Source organism: Danio rerio, chromosome 9 (assembly GCF_049306965.1).
Source record: "Danio rerio strain Tuebingen ecotype United States chromosome 9, GRCz12tu, whole genome shotgun sequence".
Classification (NCBI taxonomy): domain Eukaryota; kingdom Metazoa; phylum Chordata; class Actinopteri; order Cypriniformes; family Danionidae; genus Danio; species Danio rerio.
In genome coordinates, this window is record NC_133184.1 from 2320096 (window position 1) to 2342500 (window position 22405).

Below are 22405 nucleotides of genomic sequence, written 5' to 3' on the forward strand. Positions count from 1 at the left end.
AATACCGCCCCGTATCGTTCGCGTAAAAAAATGAAATGCAGCCATATGTACCTCCCGGAACGTTTTTCGCGATCTCCAGAAACGTCCACGGGACTATGTTTTCAGAATGAGCCTGGGTTGGCATTATCAGACAGGCTTTTCCAGAGTTTAGGAGCCATAAATGAGAAGGCTCTGCCTCTTTTAGTAGATCACAATAAGTCACCTTCATCTCTTCATCTCACTCTGCAGATCTCTCGCACGCCCCTTACTGAATGTAACCCCAAACCATAATTTTTCCTTCACCAAACTTTCTCTGAGAATCTTGCTCCATGCAGGTACCAGTAGGTCTTCTGCAGTGTTTGTGATGATTGGGATGCAGATCAACAGATGATCCATCAGAGAAATCCACCTTCTGACACTTTTCCAAATGATCAACTAGAAGTCAAGTTATTATTTGTTGCTCTTACAACTGGGATCTACAACAAGACTTTGGTCAGGTAGTGTAATAATAATACTTAATATTATTGTGATATTCAGGATTTGTGAAGTCAAACAGCTCTGAATAACTCGAAACAGCGATCGCTAGTTTCTCCTCAATCTTTAAAAGTCTCCGTAGTCATCTTGACAACACAAACACTGCAGTCACCTCAATGGAAACCCTGTCTCTGCGTTCAGTTGATTGGAGAATGAAAAAAGACCAACACAATCTCATGGCAATTTGTAACCTTTTGATTTAATGGCTAATTCACATGAATTCGTTCGATGACATTTATACAATTTAGTACGATTTGCTTATCCCACAATGACGGTTGGGTTTAGGGGTGAGGTTCGGTGCCGTGCCTCTATTTTAAAATTTTACATTTTCGTACAACTGAACTCGTACAACTGAAGCTAACAAAATGAAAAATTATTTCCTCATGAGATGTGGCTGAAAAAAATACCCCGCCAACTATTCCAGCATATGTTTTACACAGTAGATGCCCTCACACACTCATACACTACTGCCAATATTGTTTAACTAATTCCCCTGCAAGCACAGGACGTCAATATGACGTCAGATTGACGTTGTACCCCAATGTCATCAGGATGTTCAATTTTGGTTGGAAATGCAAATCAAGTTGACGTCAGAACCCAACGTCAGACAGGCGTTAATACATAACGTCAGGCAGACGTTGGACTATGGTTGGTTAATTCCACAACCTAAAACCAACCTAAGGTCAATGTCTACTGATGTTACACTTTGACGTTGTATAGACGTCACATTATGATGTTGGATTTTGAGCAGTTAATGACACGAATTTAAACTAACCAAAGATCAACGTCTACTGATGTTACACTTTGACGTTGTATAGACGTCACATTATGATGTTAATATGATGTTGGATTTTGAGCAGTTAATGACACGAATTTAAACTAACCAAAGATCAACATCTACTGATGTTACACTTTGACGTTGTATAGACGTCACATTATGATGTTAAGATGGCGTTGGACTTTGGTTAATTAATGCCACAACCTAAAACCAACCAAAGATCAACATCTACTGATGTTATATTTACGTTGTATGGACGTTTTATTATGACATCATTTGACGTTAAACTGACATTGGATTTTGCTCCCTGACGTCGCAACCAAAATACCAACGTCATATAACCAACCCAGGCTCATTGTGGAAACGTAGTCCCGCGGACGTTTCTGGAGACCGCGGAATACGTCACGGCAGGTACGTACGGCTGCAGTTTTTCTCAGCCTTCTCACCCTGTTACGAAACTCGTTCACTTATTTTTTGGGATTCTGTTTTTGTCTTACCTGATTGCTGGAACCGCTCTTCCCCGGACTCGAAACCGATCGCCGTGGTCAACTCCTCTCTGCATTTTAAGCCTGCCGACAAACACGGTGAGCTGAGTGGACAAACGGGTTGCAGCGGGGAAGCCCTCCACAAGGAGGTAAGTGGTCAGCCGGCCGACCGGCAACCTCGAAAGGGAACAGCATCACACCGCCCCGTAGCGTTCGCTTGAAAAAAATTTATGCAGCCGTACGTACCTCCCGGGACGTATTCCGCTATCTCCAGAAACGTCCGCGGGACTACGTTTTCAGAATGAGCTTGGGTTGCATATAACGTTGTGTGCCTGCTGTGTCACCTACCGCATGTGTTCCGGGGAAACCGGAGCACCCGATGGAAACCAATGCCAACATGGGGAGAACATAAAAACTACACACAGAAATGTGTACAGTCCCAGTTGGAATAAGTGACCTTTTTGCTGTGAGGGGACAGTGCTAACCACTGAGCCACCGTGTCACCCTACGTATGCGTTACTAGAGTCATAATAATGACGAGAGCTTCTCACGGCAAAACTTCAGACGCAAAAACCAGACAGTCACCCCGGCCCCCGACCTCTTTAACAGCTCCATGACATTTCCTTCATTTTCACTGACGTGACGCAGTTGTGAACTATTGAAGGATTTAGTGCGAGAGTCGAGTGTTTCTGCCGAGCGGCCCTGAGCAGACTGCCTGCGCTCATATCTGGGGAGAGAAAATTAATGCTTATTAATGGGGCCTATAAAAGCGACTAATTGAGCATTCCGGAACTTGCTGAGTTTGGCATCTGCTGCTGACATTCCACAGCACAGGCCTTCACACACACACACACACATACCTCACGCTGTCTCTCTCTCTGACATTAGGTCAGGCCATTAAAAATCAGAGGAGCTGGACAGGTTATTACTGTGACTGACATGTTAATGACACCTGCTCTCGCTGTTTAGGGTTCAGCGCGTGTGTGGATTTCTCTCTTTGAAGACGCCACCGCTCAAGTGTTGGGATATTACATTTACGACATGTATGTGGATTTAAAAGATGTGTGTGTTTGCGCGTCAGAAGAGCAGAGTGTGTTCAAGCACTCATAGGCTGTATCCGAAATGACCCCCTATTCCCTTAAAGGGGACCTGTTATGCAAAAATCACTTTAATAAGGGGTTTAACAAAGTTGTGTGGCAGCGGTGTGTGAATATAACCAGCTTCAAATGGTTAAAAATTAAATAATAATATTGTTTATAATCACACTTGATGAAAACAGTCTGCAGAAACATGATGTGTACGTGTCATCAGAGGGGAAAGCCCCGCCCACTAGTGACCATCTCTCCCTTATTAACATAGACAGCCTTGAACGAGAAGCAGTCGTATGCCATTAAGCCATGTTAATATTAAAAATGTGCCAGCAAGTTTGCTTGGGTTCATGTGGCGAGTGTGACGTCATTGCGGTGTTGCCGTAATTTCGCTTAAGGTGACTATGGCTGTGCATGTCATGTTTTGTAACTTTCTATGCAGCTCCACATTTAAAGATGCATGACTTGGAGCCGAGTCAAGGTGTTCAAAGTATTGTTTTAAACCTGTAGTTGGAAAACTAGCTCACAGGGATCCATGTTTGTTGTTTTTTGCAAAGTTTGATAGCCACTAGTCATCAGAAAATTGACTATGATTAAACTAATAACAGTAACAACACTAACAAGTTGACAAGCCATGTTCACTCAGCAGCTGGAAATATCCATAATGCACTGTAAAAGTTCCAACCCAGGCTCATTCTGAAAACACACCTCTATATACATTTCTGGAGAGCACCAAATTCTTTCCAGGAGGTAATTTTCTTTTACAGTTGTTTTCGTGAATCCACCAGAGGCCGCTGTGAATATTTATTCAGATCTCAAAATTCTCTTGCGAGTGCCATTCGCAGATGCTGTTCTCACGTAAATCCACCAGAGGCCGCTTTCAATTGACTGACTGACTCACTGACTGACTGACCGATCAACTGACCCACCCTCCTCTCTCCCTAAACACAACCAATATTTTTAAAAAGCACAGATTAACAGAAAAAGAGAAGCCCTCGTCTGATTTTTACAACTTTTTCAGATTTTACCACATTGTCAACCTGTTATTTACTTGTTTATTTTATTTTTTGGATTCTGTTTTGTCTTACCTGCTTTCTGGAACCGTTCTTCACCGGACTCAAACCCCATCAGCGTGATCAACTGCTTTCCGCATCTCAAGTATACATGGCGAGCTAACTGGACAAACTGGTAACAGTGGGAAAACTGTCCATATAGAGGTAAATGGTCAACTGGTAAGCATGAAAAGGATGTCACGTTGTGCTGATCAAAACAGGAACAAAAACGGGTGTAGGATCCAAGTGCAGATTGAATATTGTATTGAGCAGTGACAGCAAACAAAAATCCAAAAATCAAAGTAACAAAATAAACAAACAAACCAGGAACTCAAACAGACTAAACTAGAACTAGACTTTAGCAACTATGACAGGATACAAACTGGAATCAGGAACACATACCAACAAAGACGAACGACGAACTAACAAACAGAGGATGAATGGCTGAATATAAAGTCCAGGTAATCAACGGTAAACAGAGACAGCTGTGGTTGCAAATCAGTATATGAAAGACCGGGTGTGTGCGCGAAAGAATGTATGGATATGTAGTTCTTAAGCCACAGTAGTTCGCTGGAAGTTGCTGGCGAACTACAGTGGCATCTGGTGGACAAACACAGTCATGACAAAGGAACGGTATCATACCACCCCACAGCATTCGTTTAACAATGAATGCGTCTGGTTACATAATTTGCGATCTCCAGAAATGTATATAGGGCTACATTTTCAGAATGAAGCTATGTTGGAGAGCTCGTATGTCAAATCAAATTTCGCATCTGTCAACTAGATAACATCCACAACAGAGTACTTTCTGTGTACATTTCTAAATTAATAATTCTTTAATTGTTAATTAACATTCGTATATATGACAAAAACCCAAATGCTTTGTCATTATTAATAGCGTTAAAGGGGACCTTTTATACCTCTTTTTACAAGATGTAAAATATATCTCTGAAGTAAAAGAGTAAAGGAGACAGAGGAGAATGATGACAGCGAACCCACGAAAATACCACACAAATAATGTTTTTTAACTCTCTGAAACTGCCCCTTTTAGGCTTTGATCCTAATTGTGGCGTTTTGGTGACTGTCACTTAAAATTCAAATGAGATTGTGCTCTATTCAAAACAAAGGTGAAGTTACAGTTGCCTGTGTGTGAGCATAGTGGCAGATTCAAAAACAAGACTAACATCTTATGCTAATGAGTAGAGATGGTCACTAGTGGGCGGGGTTTCCCCCTCTGATGACATCATACAAAGGGAGAAACTCAATCAGAGTGTTTCTGCAGACTGCGGGATTATAAAAAAATAGAATTAATTCATTTTAAGCACTATGAGCTGGTTATATTCACAGACTGCTGCCACACAACTGTGTTAAAACCCCATTTAAAGTGATTTTTACATAATATGTCCCCTTTAAATAACTATTATATACTGACAGCCATTTTAGTTTAATATGTATTATTCTTAAACTAAAACACAAAAAAGAATAGTGAATGAGGGTATAGGGGGCGATTTCAGATTCAACCATATCCACTCTTCAGGAGGTCATGTGTCTTCCATTATCTGGGTGTTTTCTAATCAGCCTGCAGTGGCTGAGATTAAACAGGGAAGAATTCTCCCATCAAACCGGACTGTCGTAAATCCAGCTCACCTTGGAGAGCAGAAGGGAAGTGCAGATCTGTAAACCCATCATCGCTCCAACTCCCCCACACACACTTATGCTCCACAACAGGACCACATGTGGAGACAAAGAGTACATTCACTCGACTGAGGTTCTTCTCAGTTAAACTCATTTCTTGAGTTTGAACAAACTCTGGGTTTCAGAGGAAGTTTTCGAGTTGACTAATCCAGAGAAAATCCAACTGGTTAAAGTCGCTATGAAACTGAAGTTAAAATTGTCTGGGGTTTTTTTTTCGTAACATTCATCTACTGGAAATGGTCCTAAAATGAGAAAAAAAAAAAGTAGGGCGGTGCATGATTTTGTTCTTTGGGAACCGATTGGATTGTTGAAAGACATGCGTTGCTAACAACATGAAGAAAGATTGATAAATTGATGAATTCAGAGCAGGAATGAGACACACACTGATAGCTCCGCCCTAAATGACTTATAGCTCTACCCTAAAAGACTGATAGCCCCGCCCTAAATGACTGATAGCCCAGCCTTAAAGGACTGATTGCTCCTCGGCTGACAAAATATACCTGAATTATTTAAGATTTGCAACAATGTAGACAGCGCCCTCTAGTGTATTTGTCGTTTAAAACGTGCATCAAAACATACCTGGAGCCATGTAATTTACATTTATCAAAAATGTAGGCTGTGGATTACAGCATCGCCCAATGGAATTAGGTTTAGGGGTGGGGTTTAGGGGCACGTCATACATTTTATACGAATGAAATAGAATAAATTCATACAAATTAATCACTTTTCTGACAATACGTAAAAACGTTGAATTTCCTCATGAGATTGGGCTGAGAAAACATACTTTAAGTAACATTTATTATTCACAAAAAAAAATGTAGACAGCACCCTCTAGTGGATTTGTCATCCAAAACAGGCAATAAAACGTACCCGGAGCAATGTATTTTACATCTTGCAAAAATGTAGGCTGTGAATCACAGCATCACCCAATGGTGTTAGAATTAGGGGTGGAGTTTAGGGGCACGCCTTCTTTTTATAATCATACATTTTCATATGAACGAAATTTAATGAATTCATAGAAATTAACCACTTTTCTGATGACTCATAAAATAGTAATTTCCTTGTGGGATTCGGCTGACAAAATGTACCTTCAATAACATATTTAAGATTTGCACATATGCAGACAGCGCCCTCTAGTCATCTGATACGTGCAATAAAATGTAATGGAGCAATGTACTTTTACATTTAGCAAAAATCTAGGTCTTATGAAATAAAGCTTATGAATTCATACAAATTATCCCGTTTTCTGATGATATATAAAATAGTTACATTTTCTTGTGAGATCGAGCTGATAAAACGTACTTTAAGTAACATTTATAATTCACTAAGAAATGTACAGAGCGCCCTATAGTAGATTTGTCATCTGAAACGTGCAATAAAACGTACCCAGAGCAATGTATTTTATGTTTAGGGATTACAGCATCCTCTAATGAGGGTTAGGTTTAGCGAGGTTTGTCTCATTTTAAAAATCATACATTTCTTACAAATCAAATGTCAAGAATTCGTAAATGAACCACTTTTCTGACGATGCGTAAAATAGTTACATTTCCTTGTGAAATCAGGCTGACAAAACATATCTTAGGTAATGAATTTTCGCAAAACTGTAGACAGCACCCTCTAGTGGATTTGTCATGTAAACATGCAACGAAATGTACCCAGAGTGACATACGTATTTTACGTTTTCAAAAATGTGCAATAAAACGTACCTGGAGCAACATACTTTTACATTTAGCAAAAATGTAGGGTGTGGACGACAGCGTCGCCCAATGGGGGTCAGGTTTAGGGGTGGGGTTTAGGGCCACGCCTTCTTTTTAAAATTATACATTTTCATGCGAATGAAATCGAATAAATTCATACAAATTAACCACTTTTCTGAAAATACGTAAAAACGCTACATTTCCTCATGAGATTGGGCTGACAAAACGTACTTTAAGTAACATTTATAATTCACAAAAAAATGTAGACAGCACCCTCTAGTGGATTTGTCATCTGAAACGTGAAATAAAATGTACCCGGAGCAAAGTATTTTACATTTTGCAAAAATGTAGACTGTGAATTACTGCATTGCCCAATATTGGTTTGGATTAGGGGTGGGGTTTGAGGGCACGTCTTCTTTTTAAAATCATACATATTCATACATATTCAAATCTAATAATTTCATAAAAATAAAAAAAAATCTAATAAATTCATAAAAATTAACCATCTTTTTGATGACACATAAAATAGTCATTTCCTTGCGAGATTCGGCTGACAAAACGTACCTTAAGTACGTACCTTAAGATTCGCACAAATGTAGACAGCGCCCTCTAGTGAATTTGTCATCTGAAATGAGCTATAAAACGTAATGGAGCAACGTACTTTTACATTTAGCAAATATGTAGATCTTATGAAATAAATCTTATGAATTTGTACAAATTATTCAGTTTTCTGATGATACATAAAATAGTTACATTTTCTTGTGAGATCGAGCTGATACAACGTACTTTAAGTAACATTTATAATTCACAAAGAAATGTACAGAGCGCCCTATAGTAGATTTGTGATCTGAAACGTGCAATAAAACGTACCCAGAGCAATGTATTTTACGTTTAGAAAAATGTAGGTCGTGGATAACAGCATTGTCTTATGAGGGTTAGGTATAGGGGTGGGGTTTGGAAGCATGTCTCCTTTTAAAAATCATAAATTTCCGTACAAATTAAACTGTTCAAATGAACCACTTTTTTGACAATAGCTGCGTCCCAAATGGCACACTATACACTATGCACTCATGCACTATGTACTTATGCACTTACACACTCAACAGGGTAGTATATGTATGTAGTGTCGTCCCAAATGGCACACTAATGTTTTTTTTACTAAGCGGAAATTCAAACAGTTTCCCTGATGACGTTTGACGGTTGCCAAATCATTGAAGTAAACGGCCGAATTATCAAATAATACCTGCCGTGAGTATTGCCGCAATCACTATCGGAAGGCGCTATAATCACTCTCGTAAAAGAATTTTGCTTTCACCATCCAAATTAAATAAAGTTATTCAACATGTGCGTCCGATAGCTCCGCCCCTTCCGCTACGTAAGCAAACCTGCGGTCGTTGAGTGCGTGAAGTGTCCATCATTACACACTTCATTTTAGCGGCTGAATGAGTGCATCATCTGGGTAATTAAAGTGCACTAATTATTTTTAGAGTTTTCAGTGTGAACGCACTACTTACACTATTTATACTACAAAATGGCGTAGAATACTGCATAAGTATGCGATTTGGGACGCAGCTACAATGTAAAATAGTTACATTTCCTCATGAGATCGGATTAAAGAAAGTACCTTAAGTAACCGATTTAAGATTCACACAAATGTAGACAGCGCCCTCTAGTGGATTTGTCATCTGAAACGTGCATTAAAACGTACCCGGAGCCATGTAATTTACATTTATCAAAAATGTCGACTGTGGATTACAGCATGCTCCTATTCAAGAGTTATTTTTCTGTTCACCTGCAGTCCACTTGATTCCAATAACACTTCATAGAGAAGCACACACAGACACACACACACACACACTGGTCACGTGTCAGCATCTCTCTGCCTCTGCAGGTCATTTTCTGTTTTCACCTGGTCGACTTCAAGCCTAATGAATTCAGCCCATCGATCGGCTTGATGATTCACTCCGTGATATTCGTATTATTATGCCTGAGTATTTCTAGTTTCCAGTCAAAAACACATTTCACGGCTCCTGAGGGAATCTTTGGTGTCTATATGAGAAAACAGGCTCGTCTCTCTGCTCTCTCGCTCTCTGCGTGGTACTCAGAGACTCATTTATGAGCTTGAAGATGGTCTTATAAAGCCTAGGGTGAAATTCAGATAGATTACAAAGATTTATAAAGCAGCACATTATGGGCAAACACAAATGACTGATGTGTGAGAGGAATAAGGCTGTAACATACAAACACGTGGAAAAAGTGAAGCGCTATCAATACTTTTCGGATGCACAGTATAATATAATATTTCTTTAAGAACTTCATTCATTTTCCTTCGGCTTAGTCTTTATTTCAGAGGTCGCCATAGTGGAATGAACCGCCAACTATTCCAGCATATGTCTTACAGTGGATCCCCTTCCAGCTGCAATCCAGTACTGAAAAACACCCATACACACTCATTCACACACATACACTCATACACTGCGTGTGTGTTTGTGGGAGTGTGTCAGCTGATCTGCATGTGCGTAGCCTGTCTTTATGTACTGATGTAACACACACATTAGCATGTTTCTGTCTGCTGCCGCTGCTGTCAGTGTGTTGAACGCCTTTCACAGCTTGTCAGAGGTGTTGACCAGAACCTGCACGAGCCGTTTTCATCTCTAACAACTGCACAACACACACACACACACACACACACACACACACACACACACACACACACAGCTCTCCATAGGTGCCCACTCCACTGACAGCATGTGCTGCTGGCACAAATTGTAATTCATAAAGGTTAAGGGGGTCAATGCCTTTTATCAGCCGGCAGTGTGTGTGTGTGTGTGTGTGTGTGTGTGTGTGTGTGTGTGTGTGTGTGTGTGTGTGTGTGTGTGTATGTGTCTGATGAAGCCCGCATGCAAATACAGACAGTGGAGATGCTCAGTGAAGGGGGAAGGGATGAGCTGAAGAAAACACAGAGACGCTGGAGCATGAGAATGATCTGGAGGAGTGATAAGACCACCATAAACAACTGCAGATCTCGAAAGATCACCAGAAAACCCACTGACAGTCAAACACAGAGGGAAAACTGACACTTCAGACAATGAAACATCCCTGGATTGCACTCTGGTGAAAAAAAATGTGTATTTAAAGCATCCTTAAAGCTTAAAGCTTTCTCAGAGCGTGAGCGTGACACAGTGAAGTGACGTAGCAAGTAAACAATTCAAGTCAAGAAGAAACACAAAGAGGCCGGCTGTAATTTCACTACATTTCACAAATCATTGCAAATGCTATGAATTGTTAGATTATCAGACAGAAGCAAATCCCTCTGTGGTGAGTGACAATTAATGTGATAATGGTACTAAATTCTGCTTTGTTTACGCTTTGCATGCACGTGTCAGAAGTTCCGGGTTCCCGTTGTGAAGGAAGAAACACAACACGAAACGACACATCCTCTCATAGGTGCAGAACACGCTTTATTGTTTTAGTTGGCTGCTGTCCGTTTGGTATATTTCACGGGCTACTTTTTGGTGCAGACGGAACCAGACGCGAGGTGACAACACAATTGGGTTAGGTCGGTGCTAATTGTTTGGTGTTGTTAGTTTGGCTTGGTGTGTTCTGGCCTTTAAATTTACCCACACCAGTAAAACTGTTCTTAACCTTAACTAACACTAAACCTACCCATAGAACTAAACCTGTTCCTACCTTAACCAACCTTAAACCTACCCATAGAACTAAACCTGTTCCTACTTTAACCAACCCTTACAACCAAACACACCCTTAACCTTTACCAATCTCAAACCTACCCATATCACTAAACCTGATCTAAACCAATCACAAACCTACCCATATCACTAAACCTGATCTAAACCAATCTTAAATCTACCCATATCGCTAAACCAACTTAACATTAACCAACATTAAACCTACCCAAACCACTAAACCTGACATTAACCTTAACCAACCTTAAACCTTGCCATGTCACTTAATCTGACCTTTATCACTGAGTCTAACTTAAACCAATCTTAAACCTACCCATATCACTAAACCTGACCTTAACCTTTACCAATCTTAAACCTACCCATATCACTAAACCTGACCTAAACCAATCCTAAATCTACCCATATCACTAAACCTGATCTAAACCAATCTTAAATCTACCCATATCGCTAAACCAACTTAACATTAACCAACCTTAAACCTACCCAAACCACTAAACCTGACATTAACCTTAACCAACCTTAAACCTTGCCATGTCACTTAATCTGACCTTTATCACTGAGTCTAACTTAAACCAATCTTAAACCTACCCATATCACTAAACCTGACCTTAACCTTAACCAATCTTAAACCTACCCATATCACTAAACCTGACCTAAACCAATCCTAAATCTACCCATATAACTAAACCTGACCTAAACCAATCCTAAATCTACCCATATAACTAAACCTGACCTAAACCAATCTTAAACCTACCCATATCACTAAACCTGACCTAAACCAATCCTAAATCTACCCATATCACTAAACCTGATCTAAACCAATCTTAAATCTACCCATATCGCTAAACCAACTTAACATTAACCAACCTTAAACCTACCCAAACCACTAAACCTGACATTAACCTTAACCAACCTTAAACCTTGCCATGTCACTTAATCTGACCTTTATCACTGAGTCTAACTTAAACCAATCTTAAACCTACCCATATCACTAAACCTGACCTTAACCTTTACCAATCTTAAACCTACCCATATCACTAAACCTGACCTTAACCTTAACCAATCTTAAACCTACCCATATCACTAAACCTGACCTTAACCTTAACCAATCTTAAACCTACCCATATCACTAAACCTGACCTAAACCAATCCTAAATCTACCCATATAACTAAACCTGACCTAAACCAATCCTAAATCTACCCATATAACTAAACCTGACCTAAACCAATCTTAAACCTACCCATATCACTAAACCTGACCTTAACCTTACCAATCTTAAACCTACCCATACCATTAAACCTGACCTTAACCAACCTTAACGAACTCATATTGCTAAACCTGACCTTAATCTTAACTAACCTTAAATTTATCCACACCACTAAACCTGACCTTAACCAATCTTAAACATACCCATATCACTAAACCTGACCTAAACCAATATTAAATCTACCCATATAACTAAACCTGACCTAAACCAATCCTAAATCTACCCATATCACTAAACCTGACCTAAACCAATCTTAAACCTACCCATATCACTAAACTTGACCTTAACCTTACCAATCTTAAACCTACCCATAACATTAAACCTGACCTTAACTAACCTTAACGAACTCATATTGCTAAACCTGACCTTAATCTTAACTAACCTTAAATTTATCCACTCCACTAAACCTGACCTTAACCAATCTTAAACATACCCATATCACTAAACCTGACCTTAACCTTATATAATCTTAAACCTACCCAAAACAATAAACCTGACCTTAACCTTAACCAATTTTAAACCTACCCATACCAATAAACCTGACCTTAACCAACCTTAATGAACCCATATCACTAAACCTGTCATTAAGCTTAATTAACACTTAACCTAGCCAGACCACTAACCTTGTCCCTACCTTAACCTGGCAAGGTAATAAAGTGAGACTAGATCAATTATATTTTATAGTTTATTATTCACACAGGGATAATAGTTTTGCATTATGGGATGCAGTATTCTGTAAACACAGTAGCTTTGCACAGTTTTGTATCCAGAACTACAGGATCAGCATGTGGAGGTGTTGTGTGTGTGTGTGTGTGTGTTTCTTCTAGACTGAGACTCAGCAGAGATCAATGCTGGACCACATCAGGCTCACTGACCCCCTCTGCTGGAGAGCGACACATCCCACAATGCACCACAGGCAGAGGTCAAGCAATCCTGTCAAATCACATTGTGCTAATGTTCAGACACTTACATTACATATTTAGTGTTCTTAACACCATGACATATACCTAGTTAAACAGGTAGCACTTGACAATAAGATTGTCTATGTTAACAATATTTTAATTCAATTATTTTGCTTTAATTTGATCAAAACAATTAATTTTGATTTAATTTTATCGCCGGTTTGGTCCCTATAAACAACACCTTAAAATTTCTGATTTTGACTGTAATGTAATGTAACGATGTGCCCTTTAAAGCCAATTCAGAACAATTATTATTGCCAAACTCTCTATACAAAAAAACTCAAACTGAATTGATTATAACTTTAGTATGCTCATCAGCCAATCAGAATCATTCAACAGCCCCATACAATAAACAAATCTAATTCGATGAGTAGCATGATGATTTCAGAGATGTGTCAGATGTTTTAGTAGCAGTGATACAGTGTGATTGAGCTCTTCTCACCTGTACTGATCGCACCTGAGCTCGTCACACTCACTGCACTCATTACCTGAACCTCCACTCGACCCGCGGCACCCGCAGGCCATTCATCACCCTCAAGCAGACAAATACTGCATGCGGAGCTGCAGACGAATAAGCAGACGCTCAGTGACAGGAGCTTGGGGAGAACATCACCGACATCATTCACACCTCAGAGACCCGCAGAGCTGAAACACACTTCTATGTGTATGGTGAACATGCATACTGTGTGTGTGTGTGTGTGTGGGACCGGATTACAGAAATATGAACTCTTATAACTATTATTTTTTTATTAATGAGAGATGCATGATCTAGTCGAATGTGAAATGGTTAATATTATAATATATAATAATTCAAAACAAATACAGTACAGTGCAAATGTGTTAGGCTTAACATTTAATCTGTTGTTTTACTTATGGTAATATAGTTATATATGTGACCCTTCACCACAAAACCAGTCATAAGTGTACATTTTTTGTCATTATTTGAACATTTTTTGATGTAGACAGTGTGAATAAATGAACTTTCAGCTGATGAATGGTTTGTTAGGCCAGGAGTTGGCTTAGAATTTTAATTATTTTGGTTTAATAGTTTCAGACAATGTTGGAGAGAGGCTGTTTGTCCTGGTTTGAGCTCTATTTCTAGCCGTGTTGTTAGCAATATTGTCTAAATTGTGAATGTTAAAAAGTACATATAGGTTTTAATCCTTTATGCTATTACTTCTGGTAATAGTTTTAATTTTCAGTATAATAATGATCCGCTGATTGTAGTGAAATGCTGTTTGGAGACCGAAAACAGCTGATGAAACACAGGCAGTCATGAAATGGCCTACACAGTGTCCAGAGCTGAATATTATCGAGTCTGTATGAGATCATCTGGATAGAAAAAGAAAGATATTACGCTTTAAACCTAAAGAAGAACTCTGGAAAGTGCTGAAAGTAGCCTGATATTATTATTACACAGCACATTAGTTTAGAAAATGTCAGGACAATTAGAACAAAAGGTGCCAAGAGCCAAAGCCACATTAAACACAGACTCTTGCTTGAAGAGGAAATGTTGTGCTGTTGTTGTTTTTTGTTCATATTTCTTATATTTTCTGTTTGTTTTGAATAAAGAGTCTGATTGATTATATTTTGTGCAAAAGTCTTAGGCCAACAAAGCTGGTATAGTAATTAGGACGTTTGCACGGTATGTTTCATTATTTATATCTCTATCAAATGGCATGTGAAATACAAATAGGTCAGTGTTTGTTATGGTTCACATCTGACAAATAAAGAAGAAAATGCAATGCGTTGGTAACCATAACTATGACATTAAAAGTCAAGATTTGACATAGTTATTAACGTGTATATGTAATGTATATCTGTAAAAAAACATAATATCCTGATGGAAAATTAAAAGTTAAAAATTAACTGATTATGACATGTCCTTAATTAATAGATTGTGTTTATTTATTTATTGCTTTTTAATTTATTTATTATTAAATTAAATCAACATCAATTTAAAATGTAACAAAAAAAGACAAAACTGTAAATATGTGGATAAAATTCAGTTTTTTTTTTTAAATTCATTTTTCTACTGGTTTTTTTCTCAGTGTGTGATGAAAAAGTATTGGTTTGGTCATAATTATGACTTTTATCTTTCAATTTTGACCTTTTGCCATATTCTCACATTTTTATGACATAACTATAAGTTTAAGTCTTATTAAAACCTACACTGTAAAATAGTTAACCTAATATACATATATATATATATATATATATATATATATATATATATATATATATATATATATATATATATATATATATATAGTTGAAGCCAGAATTATTAGCCCCCCGTGTTTTTTCCCCAATTTCTGTTTAAGATTTGTTCAACTCATTTCTAATCATAATAGTTTTAATAACTCATTTCTAATAACTGATTTATTTTATCTTTGCCATGATGACAGTAAATAATATTAGACTAGATATTCTTGTAGGCGACGCAGTGGCTAAGTGGTTAGCACTGTCACCTCACAACAAGAAGGTCGCTGGTTCGAGTCGGCTGGACCAGTTGGCATTTCTGTGACTGTGTGGAGTTTGCATGTTTTCCCCATGTTGGAGTGGGTTTTCTCTGGGTGCCCCGGTTTCCCCCACAGTCCAAACACATGCGCTATAGAGGAATTAATTAACTAAATTAGCTGTAGTGTATGAGTGTGTCTGTGAATAAGAGTGTATGGGTGTTTCCCAGTACTGGGTTGCGGCTGGAAGGGCATCCGCTGTGTAAAACATAAGCTGGATCATTCCGCTGTGGCTCCTCTGATAAATAAGGGACTAAGCCGAAGGAAAATGAATGAATGAATGAATGAATATGATAAGTGGATTTTATTTAGAATAAATATCATCAGTAATTTTCTGCGCTGTTGTTATCTTTAAATACTATCAATTATTAAATCTTCTTTGCTCTAAATGTTCAAATAAAGCGTTATTTACATTATATACAGATATCACATTATTCAAAGTTTTATATTTCTCGGATGATGGATTGTCAACGATCACTTTTAAATAAAGCTCGAAAGCAACAACGACCTTGCTATGACGTTACACTTACATCCGGGGCGTTACGCGGTAAAGTCTAGAGGGGATACAGCTGCGGATACTCACATCGATATAGCAAAATTTGTGTGAAACTGTACAACAATAATTCATATTCTGACATTACTCTGAAGGTTAAATTTAGGGTTTGGCTAGAGGTATACTTTAATAAAATACAATTTAATAGTTAATATAATAAATAATGTGAATAATACACGGTATATTTACAGTTTTTACATTACTGTGAGGGTTGGGTTTAGGGGTAGACGTTAATAAAATACAGTTTAATGGGTAATATACTAAATAATGTAAATAATACGCGGTATAATTACTGTTTTTTTACATTACAGTGAGGGTTGAGTTTAGGAGTAGACGCTAATAAAATACAAAAATATAAACAATTCTCGTTAACTTCCTGCCACAGCTGTATCCCTTCTTTGACCTGAGTCAGTTGTGCGCACGCGCAGTTCAGCCGGTGGTTCGACCTCTGCTTTCGGTGAGTTAAACATGGACGCTAGTTTTCATTCAGGATTTAAAAATCCACCTTCATCCTCTGTTTGTATGGGCGCAGAGATGCGGGTTTAAGCCGGACGGTGTTAGCAGATTATTTCAATGTCGTCGACCTGCAGTATTTGTAAAGCTCTTCACAGAAATCCTTTCTGACCTTAACGTTACATATATGTTTTGTGTTTGCAGAAGTCCCGGGCCGCTCACAAACTCACTCATATTTCAAGATGTTCACCTGCGCAAAGTTCGTCTCCACACCTGCCCTGGTGAGTGATGTTTGATCAAATAAACACTGTTATTGTGCTTAAAGGACGAGTTTTCATTACAAGACGCCGCCGTTTGGCCTGCAGCCGGTTCAGTTTGACGTCAGTAATTCGTTCGTTTTTTTTAACGGACGGCTTCTTTTTAAAATTTGAATTGTTAACAAGAATACAATATTAACGGTACAAAGATGTATAACGTAATAACCGTATAAACTCCTCAGTAATAACAAAAATAGCGAACAAAACAAACAAGAAAAGAGGGGGGAAAGTGCTAGGGCTGTTAAAAAGTAAATACAATTTAAAGGTAACGTTAGCTCAAAAAGCGTTATGTCACAGGGAATTAGTTGTTGTTAAAAAAATCCATTCATGATTGACTGGTTTAATAGGGTTAACGCTGACATCAGGCGCTGTATTCACCTTTGACCTTTTTGCTTTAGTTTTGAAATATTTGGCCCCACAAAGTAACAAAAAGCCGTGATATCATAATATAGGAGTGAGGGGACTTGAAACCATAGCCATTTTTTAGGTGTGTATGCATTTAGAATAATAAATTATATTATAATATTAATCGATTAATTGGATGAAAAAAGAAAACAAGCATTCATTTCCAACCCTTTTATTAAAAAAATCATCCCTGAGCTGTTATAATAATAACAAAATATAAGCTAAGTAATTAGCTAGGTCAGTTGGCCTTTGACATGGCATTTTCCAGGCCTGGAAAAGTTTTGGGAAAAACCAACACAGTTTTGGAAAAGTCATGGAAAACAGATATTTGTATACTTGAATATAGGTTAGTTGTGTTTACTTTTTTCTGTCCTTGGCCAATCACATACTCTCACATTATTAGTTCGGTGTAAGCATTATCTAAATAATTTTTTTTAATATATAGATATAAATATATATTGGGCGTCACAGTGGCGCTTAATCGCCTTACAGCAAGAAGGTCGCTGGTTCGAGCCTCGGCTGGGCTAGTTGGCATTTCTGTTTAGAGTTTGCATGTTCTCCCCATGTTGGCGTGGGTTCCCTCCGTGTGCTCCGGTTTCCCACACAGTCCAAACACATGCGCAATAGGGGAATTGGGTAGGCTAAATTGTCTGTAGTGTATGAGTGTTAATGAGTGCGTATGGATGTTTCCCAGTGATGGGTTACAGCTGGAAGGGCATCCGCTGCGTAATACATATGCTGGATAAGTTTGCGATTCTTTCCGCTTTGGCTCCTCTGATAAATAAGGGACTTAGCCGAAGGAGAATGAATGAATGAATATGATATATGGATTTTATTTGGATGAAATATCATCAGTAATTTTTGACCCCGGATAAATAAAGGGACTAAGCCGAAAAGAAAATTAATGAATAAATGTAAATTGAAACTTGCGTGTTTTACAATATACTGTAATAAATTTAAATATGTATTGTTTCTTACGCATATGTAGACATTGCATGAAACATTAGGTCATGAAAATTGGCTTGAAAGTCTTGGAAAAATCATGGGAAAGTCATGAAATTTTAATAGTAAAAATGTGTATGAACCCTTTATATGTGTGTGTATATCATATACATTTAATATATTTCTGATATACATAAAATTTGTTGTGTAGTTTTGTTTTTACATATATGTTTACCTAATTGGTATACAGTAGTCCCTTGTTAATAATCGTGGGAGTTACATTCTAAAAATACCCTACAATAGGCGAAATCCACTAAGTAGTCCGCTTTATTTTTTACAATTATTATATTATTATAAATGTTTAGAGGCTGTAAAACCCCTCACCATGCTTATTATCGTTTTCTTAGACAGGCATTAACAATTTCCCACTTTTCTCCCTCTTTTTTTTAACACTTATGTTTTTGCTCCTTTGCTCCTTTATCTAATGAACCAAACATTCATTTGTTTCCGTGATGGTGCCCTACAGCTGCATAACTTCAACCTTTCTTTAGCATGTCCAGAAGCTCAACTTATTGTGCAATGGTTAGCATCTTCCTCTGCCTTTTGGTTGCTCCCCCAGGTGCTTTTGACGGTGCAGAATGATCCATCAACATTATGAGGAGAAAACTTGCATTCATACAGTTCAGCACTTCAGTCACTTTGCTAGTGATTGAGGATTTATGTCAATTTGGCAACCTGAATGCATTCTGTACTGTGCAATATGCACGGCATGAAGGAGATTGATTGACCATAGTCTACAGCCAATCAGGACACAGAACACAATGCACCGTAAAAAAAAAATCATGTCAATTTCCACACTAAAAAATTGGTAAAAATGCGAAACCACGAAAGGTGAACCGTGTTGTAGTGAGGAACCACTGTAATTATATAAAACTTATAACTAAAATAATAACTTTTGTGAACATCTTATAAATATATAACTTTTTAGAACATTTCTATCGTCATTCTACTATAATCCATTGATGTTTTTGTGTGTGTTTCAGGTGCGTGCAGGCTCCAGGTCCGTGTACAGGCCAGTTTCTGCTGCTGTGCTTTCCAGACCAGAGGCCAAACCTGAGGTGATTTGTCTAAATTATAAGAATAATATTAATTATAAAATATAGTGCTTCCCACGGTTTTGAAATATTCTTGTGGTGGAGGCCAAATTGAATCCATGACATAAATATTAATACGACACAAAAAATTATTACATGTTACTGTTCAAGTTGCTGTATTGGAATGACATTTTGTATTTCCAGAGAGTTTCAGATGTGTATAAACTATATATATATATATATATATATATATATATATATATATATATATATAGCAAATGAGAAATAAAGGACAGAACATTGAATAGAAATAGACCATTTATTTTAGGGTGAACTGTCTCTTTAAGGGTCAGTAGGTGGCAGTGTGAAGGTTCAGGTCATATATCTTCTGTTGTCCTCCTGTAGGTCAGTACCGCTGCTATCCTGCAGTCTCCGGTCGCTCAGATGGCTCTCCGAAGCTTTCAGACCAGCGCTGTGAGCCGCGACATCGACACTGCTGCTAAGTTCATCGGAGCTGGAGCTGCTACTGTGGGAGTTGCGGGATCCGGTGCTGGAATCGGTACCGTGTTCGGCAGCCTCATCATTGGATACGCCAGGTAAGATTCATTAAATTAGAGCTGTGCAATATATCGGAAAAATCATATTCATTATCATCATCAGTTAATACTAGTATATATTGCAATATCCATGTTAAGAAAGGAGTGTTGACTTAATGGGTTACACTTTTGTTTGGGTCACTATATTAACTACTATTCACAGATCATTAAGTAACAGTACTAGCTTAAAGGCTGCATGAACCGGAAGCTGTGGCCTTTTTTTATTATTATTATTATTTATTTGTTTTTTGCGTATTGTGACGCAGTTCCTAGAGAAACAGAATATTAAATGAGAAAACAGTGGATGTGGCTTGAATTTGGCTTAAAGAAATTCAAGGCCTGGAATACCTGGAAAATTGGCTTGTTTTGTTGAAAAGTGCTTAAAATGAACAAGGAGAATTTATATGTAATTTTACGCCGGAAAAATAAAAATGTTTGTGAACTTTTTGTGATAATTTAATGCAAAAATACCCGCACAAACTACCGTGATTACGGAGCAAACTACCATGATTATGGAGCAGTTATTTGACTGACATGAAAAGTGGCCAATCACAGTCCAACTTGTCTAGTTTTGCTTGAAATGTAAAAACAAATGTTTTATTGGAATAACGCTTTTTTAATGTTTTACTATAGAGATGTCTATGTTATTAACTAGAGTAATTAAACCACGGACATACTTCCTGCCATTTCGATGATCTACACACATTTCGCTCTCTTTACTCGCCTCTGACCTGTCACTCTTCTGAAGCCTGGTTTAATACAGTAGAAATGTTGGCGCGAAAATACAACCAGAGCAGGTTATCTTCAGAGAGTGAAGCTGGATTTCTCGCCTGGCGCCGCATCGTGCACCTCCGCTGACTGCGCATGCATCTCGCAAAATGGATGAGGCTTTTATACTTGCTGCGTTCGCCGTTGTGACATTCTTTAAAACGACTTGGGGCGGCGGTCAAAAGAACTGTAAAGACGGATAAACGGAGAAGTAGGAAGTTTCCGGAACTACGTCATATCATTAATATCATTCAATATTTTTAAACTAATTATTTTTATTGTTTTATAAATTATTTTAATGATTATTGGGATTTTTATAACAATTCAAGATTTGTTTTAATCAACCTTTGCTGCATGACTTGCTTTTGTTCATATCTCAAACAGTTTTACCTATTAGTTTATTAAAATACTAATGAGCACAGAACATGGGTTGCTCTACAAATATATTTTATTATGGCAAGAATAAAACCAAAGTACACTTACTAAATAAAATACACAGGCTTTTTTTTAGATTTAGCCCGCTCCACAATTGACACATTACAGTCTGGCTAGTTTTTGTCCTATACTGATGTGCTAAAAAGGCAATAATGGTCCAACATTCCTGCCTATTATCACTAATAAAGCAGGACATCATTTAATTGTAAACAGTTCAACAGTCATGTCAAAGCAGTTAGTAAATCAGCATACTATCATCTCAAAAATATTGCAAAAATCAGATGCTTTGTTTGCAGTGAAGACTTAGAGAATCTTGTTCATGCTTTTATCAGCAGCAGGGTGGATTACTGTAATGGTCTCCTCACTGGCCTTCCCAAAAAGACAGTCAGACAAATGCAGCTCATCCAGAACGCTGCAGCCAGAATTCTGACCAGAAGCAGGAAATCAGAGCACATCACACCTGTCCTCAGGTCTTTACACTGGCTCCCAGTTACATTCAGAATAGATTTTAAAGTATTATTACTGGTCTATAAATCACTAAATGGCCTAGGACCTCAATACATCACAGATTTGCTCACTGAATACAAACCCAACAGATCACTCAGATCTTTAGGATCATATAAATTAGAAATTCCAAGAGCTCAGTCAAAGCAGGGTGAATCTGCCTTCAGCCACTACGCCCCTCGCTGCTGGTATCAGCTTCCAGAAATGATCAGATGTGCTCCAACATTAGGCACATTCAAATCAAGACTGAAAACACATCTGTTTAGCTGTGCCTTTACTGAATGAGCACTGTGCTGCGTCCGACAGATTGCACTATTATGTTTTTTCGTTTTCTTTTTCATTCTTTTATAACCTATTTTAACACATTTTAAATTGTTTTTATCTGTTTTTAATCATTTTAATTATCTGCAGTTTATGTCCTAAACTTGTCTTTTTTATTCCTGTTTATGTAAAGCACTTTGAATTGCCACTGTGTATGAAATGTGCTATATAAACAAACTTGCCCTGCCTTGCCTAAACCGATAGGTTTAAATATTCTTTTCTAGTTATCAAAGAAATAATTCTGTGACTTCAG

The 22405-nt window shown here is 37.9% G+C and overlaps 1 protein-coding gene across 2 annotated transcripts in view; it reads left to right on the forward strand.

Annotated features, from left to right (window-relative positions):
- The first annotated feature begins 16722 nt into the window (after positions 1-16722).
- Positions 16723-22405, forward strand: part of atp5mc3a (ATP synthase membrane subunit c locus 3a) — a 7233-nt gene continuing 1550 nt past the window's right edge. The window contains 4 exon segments of one of the 2 annotated variants that reach the window (NM_201176.1): positions 16723-16774; positions 16975-17051; positions 19478-19552; positions 19934-20124. In NM_201176.1, coding sequence (NP_957470.1) covers positions 17013-17051; positions 19478-19552; positions 19934-20124 — 305 coding nt within the window. In that variant the 5' untranslated portion in view covers positions 16723-16774; positions 16975-17012. 2 annotated transcript variants of the gene reach the window in all.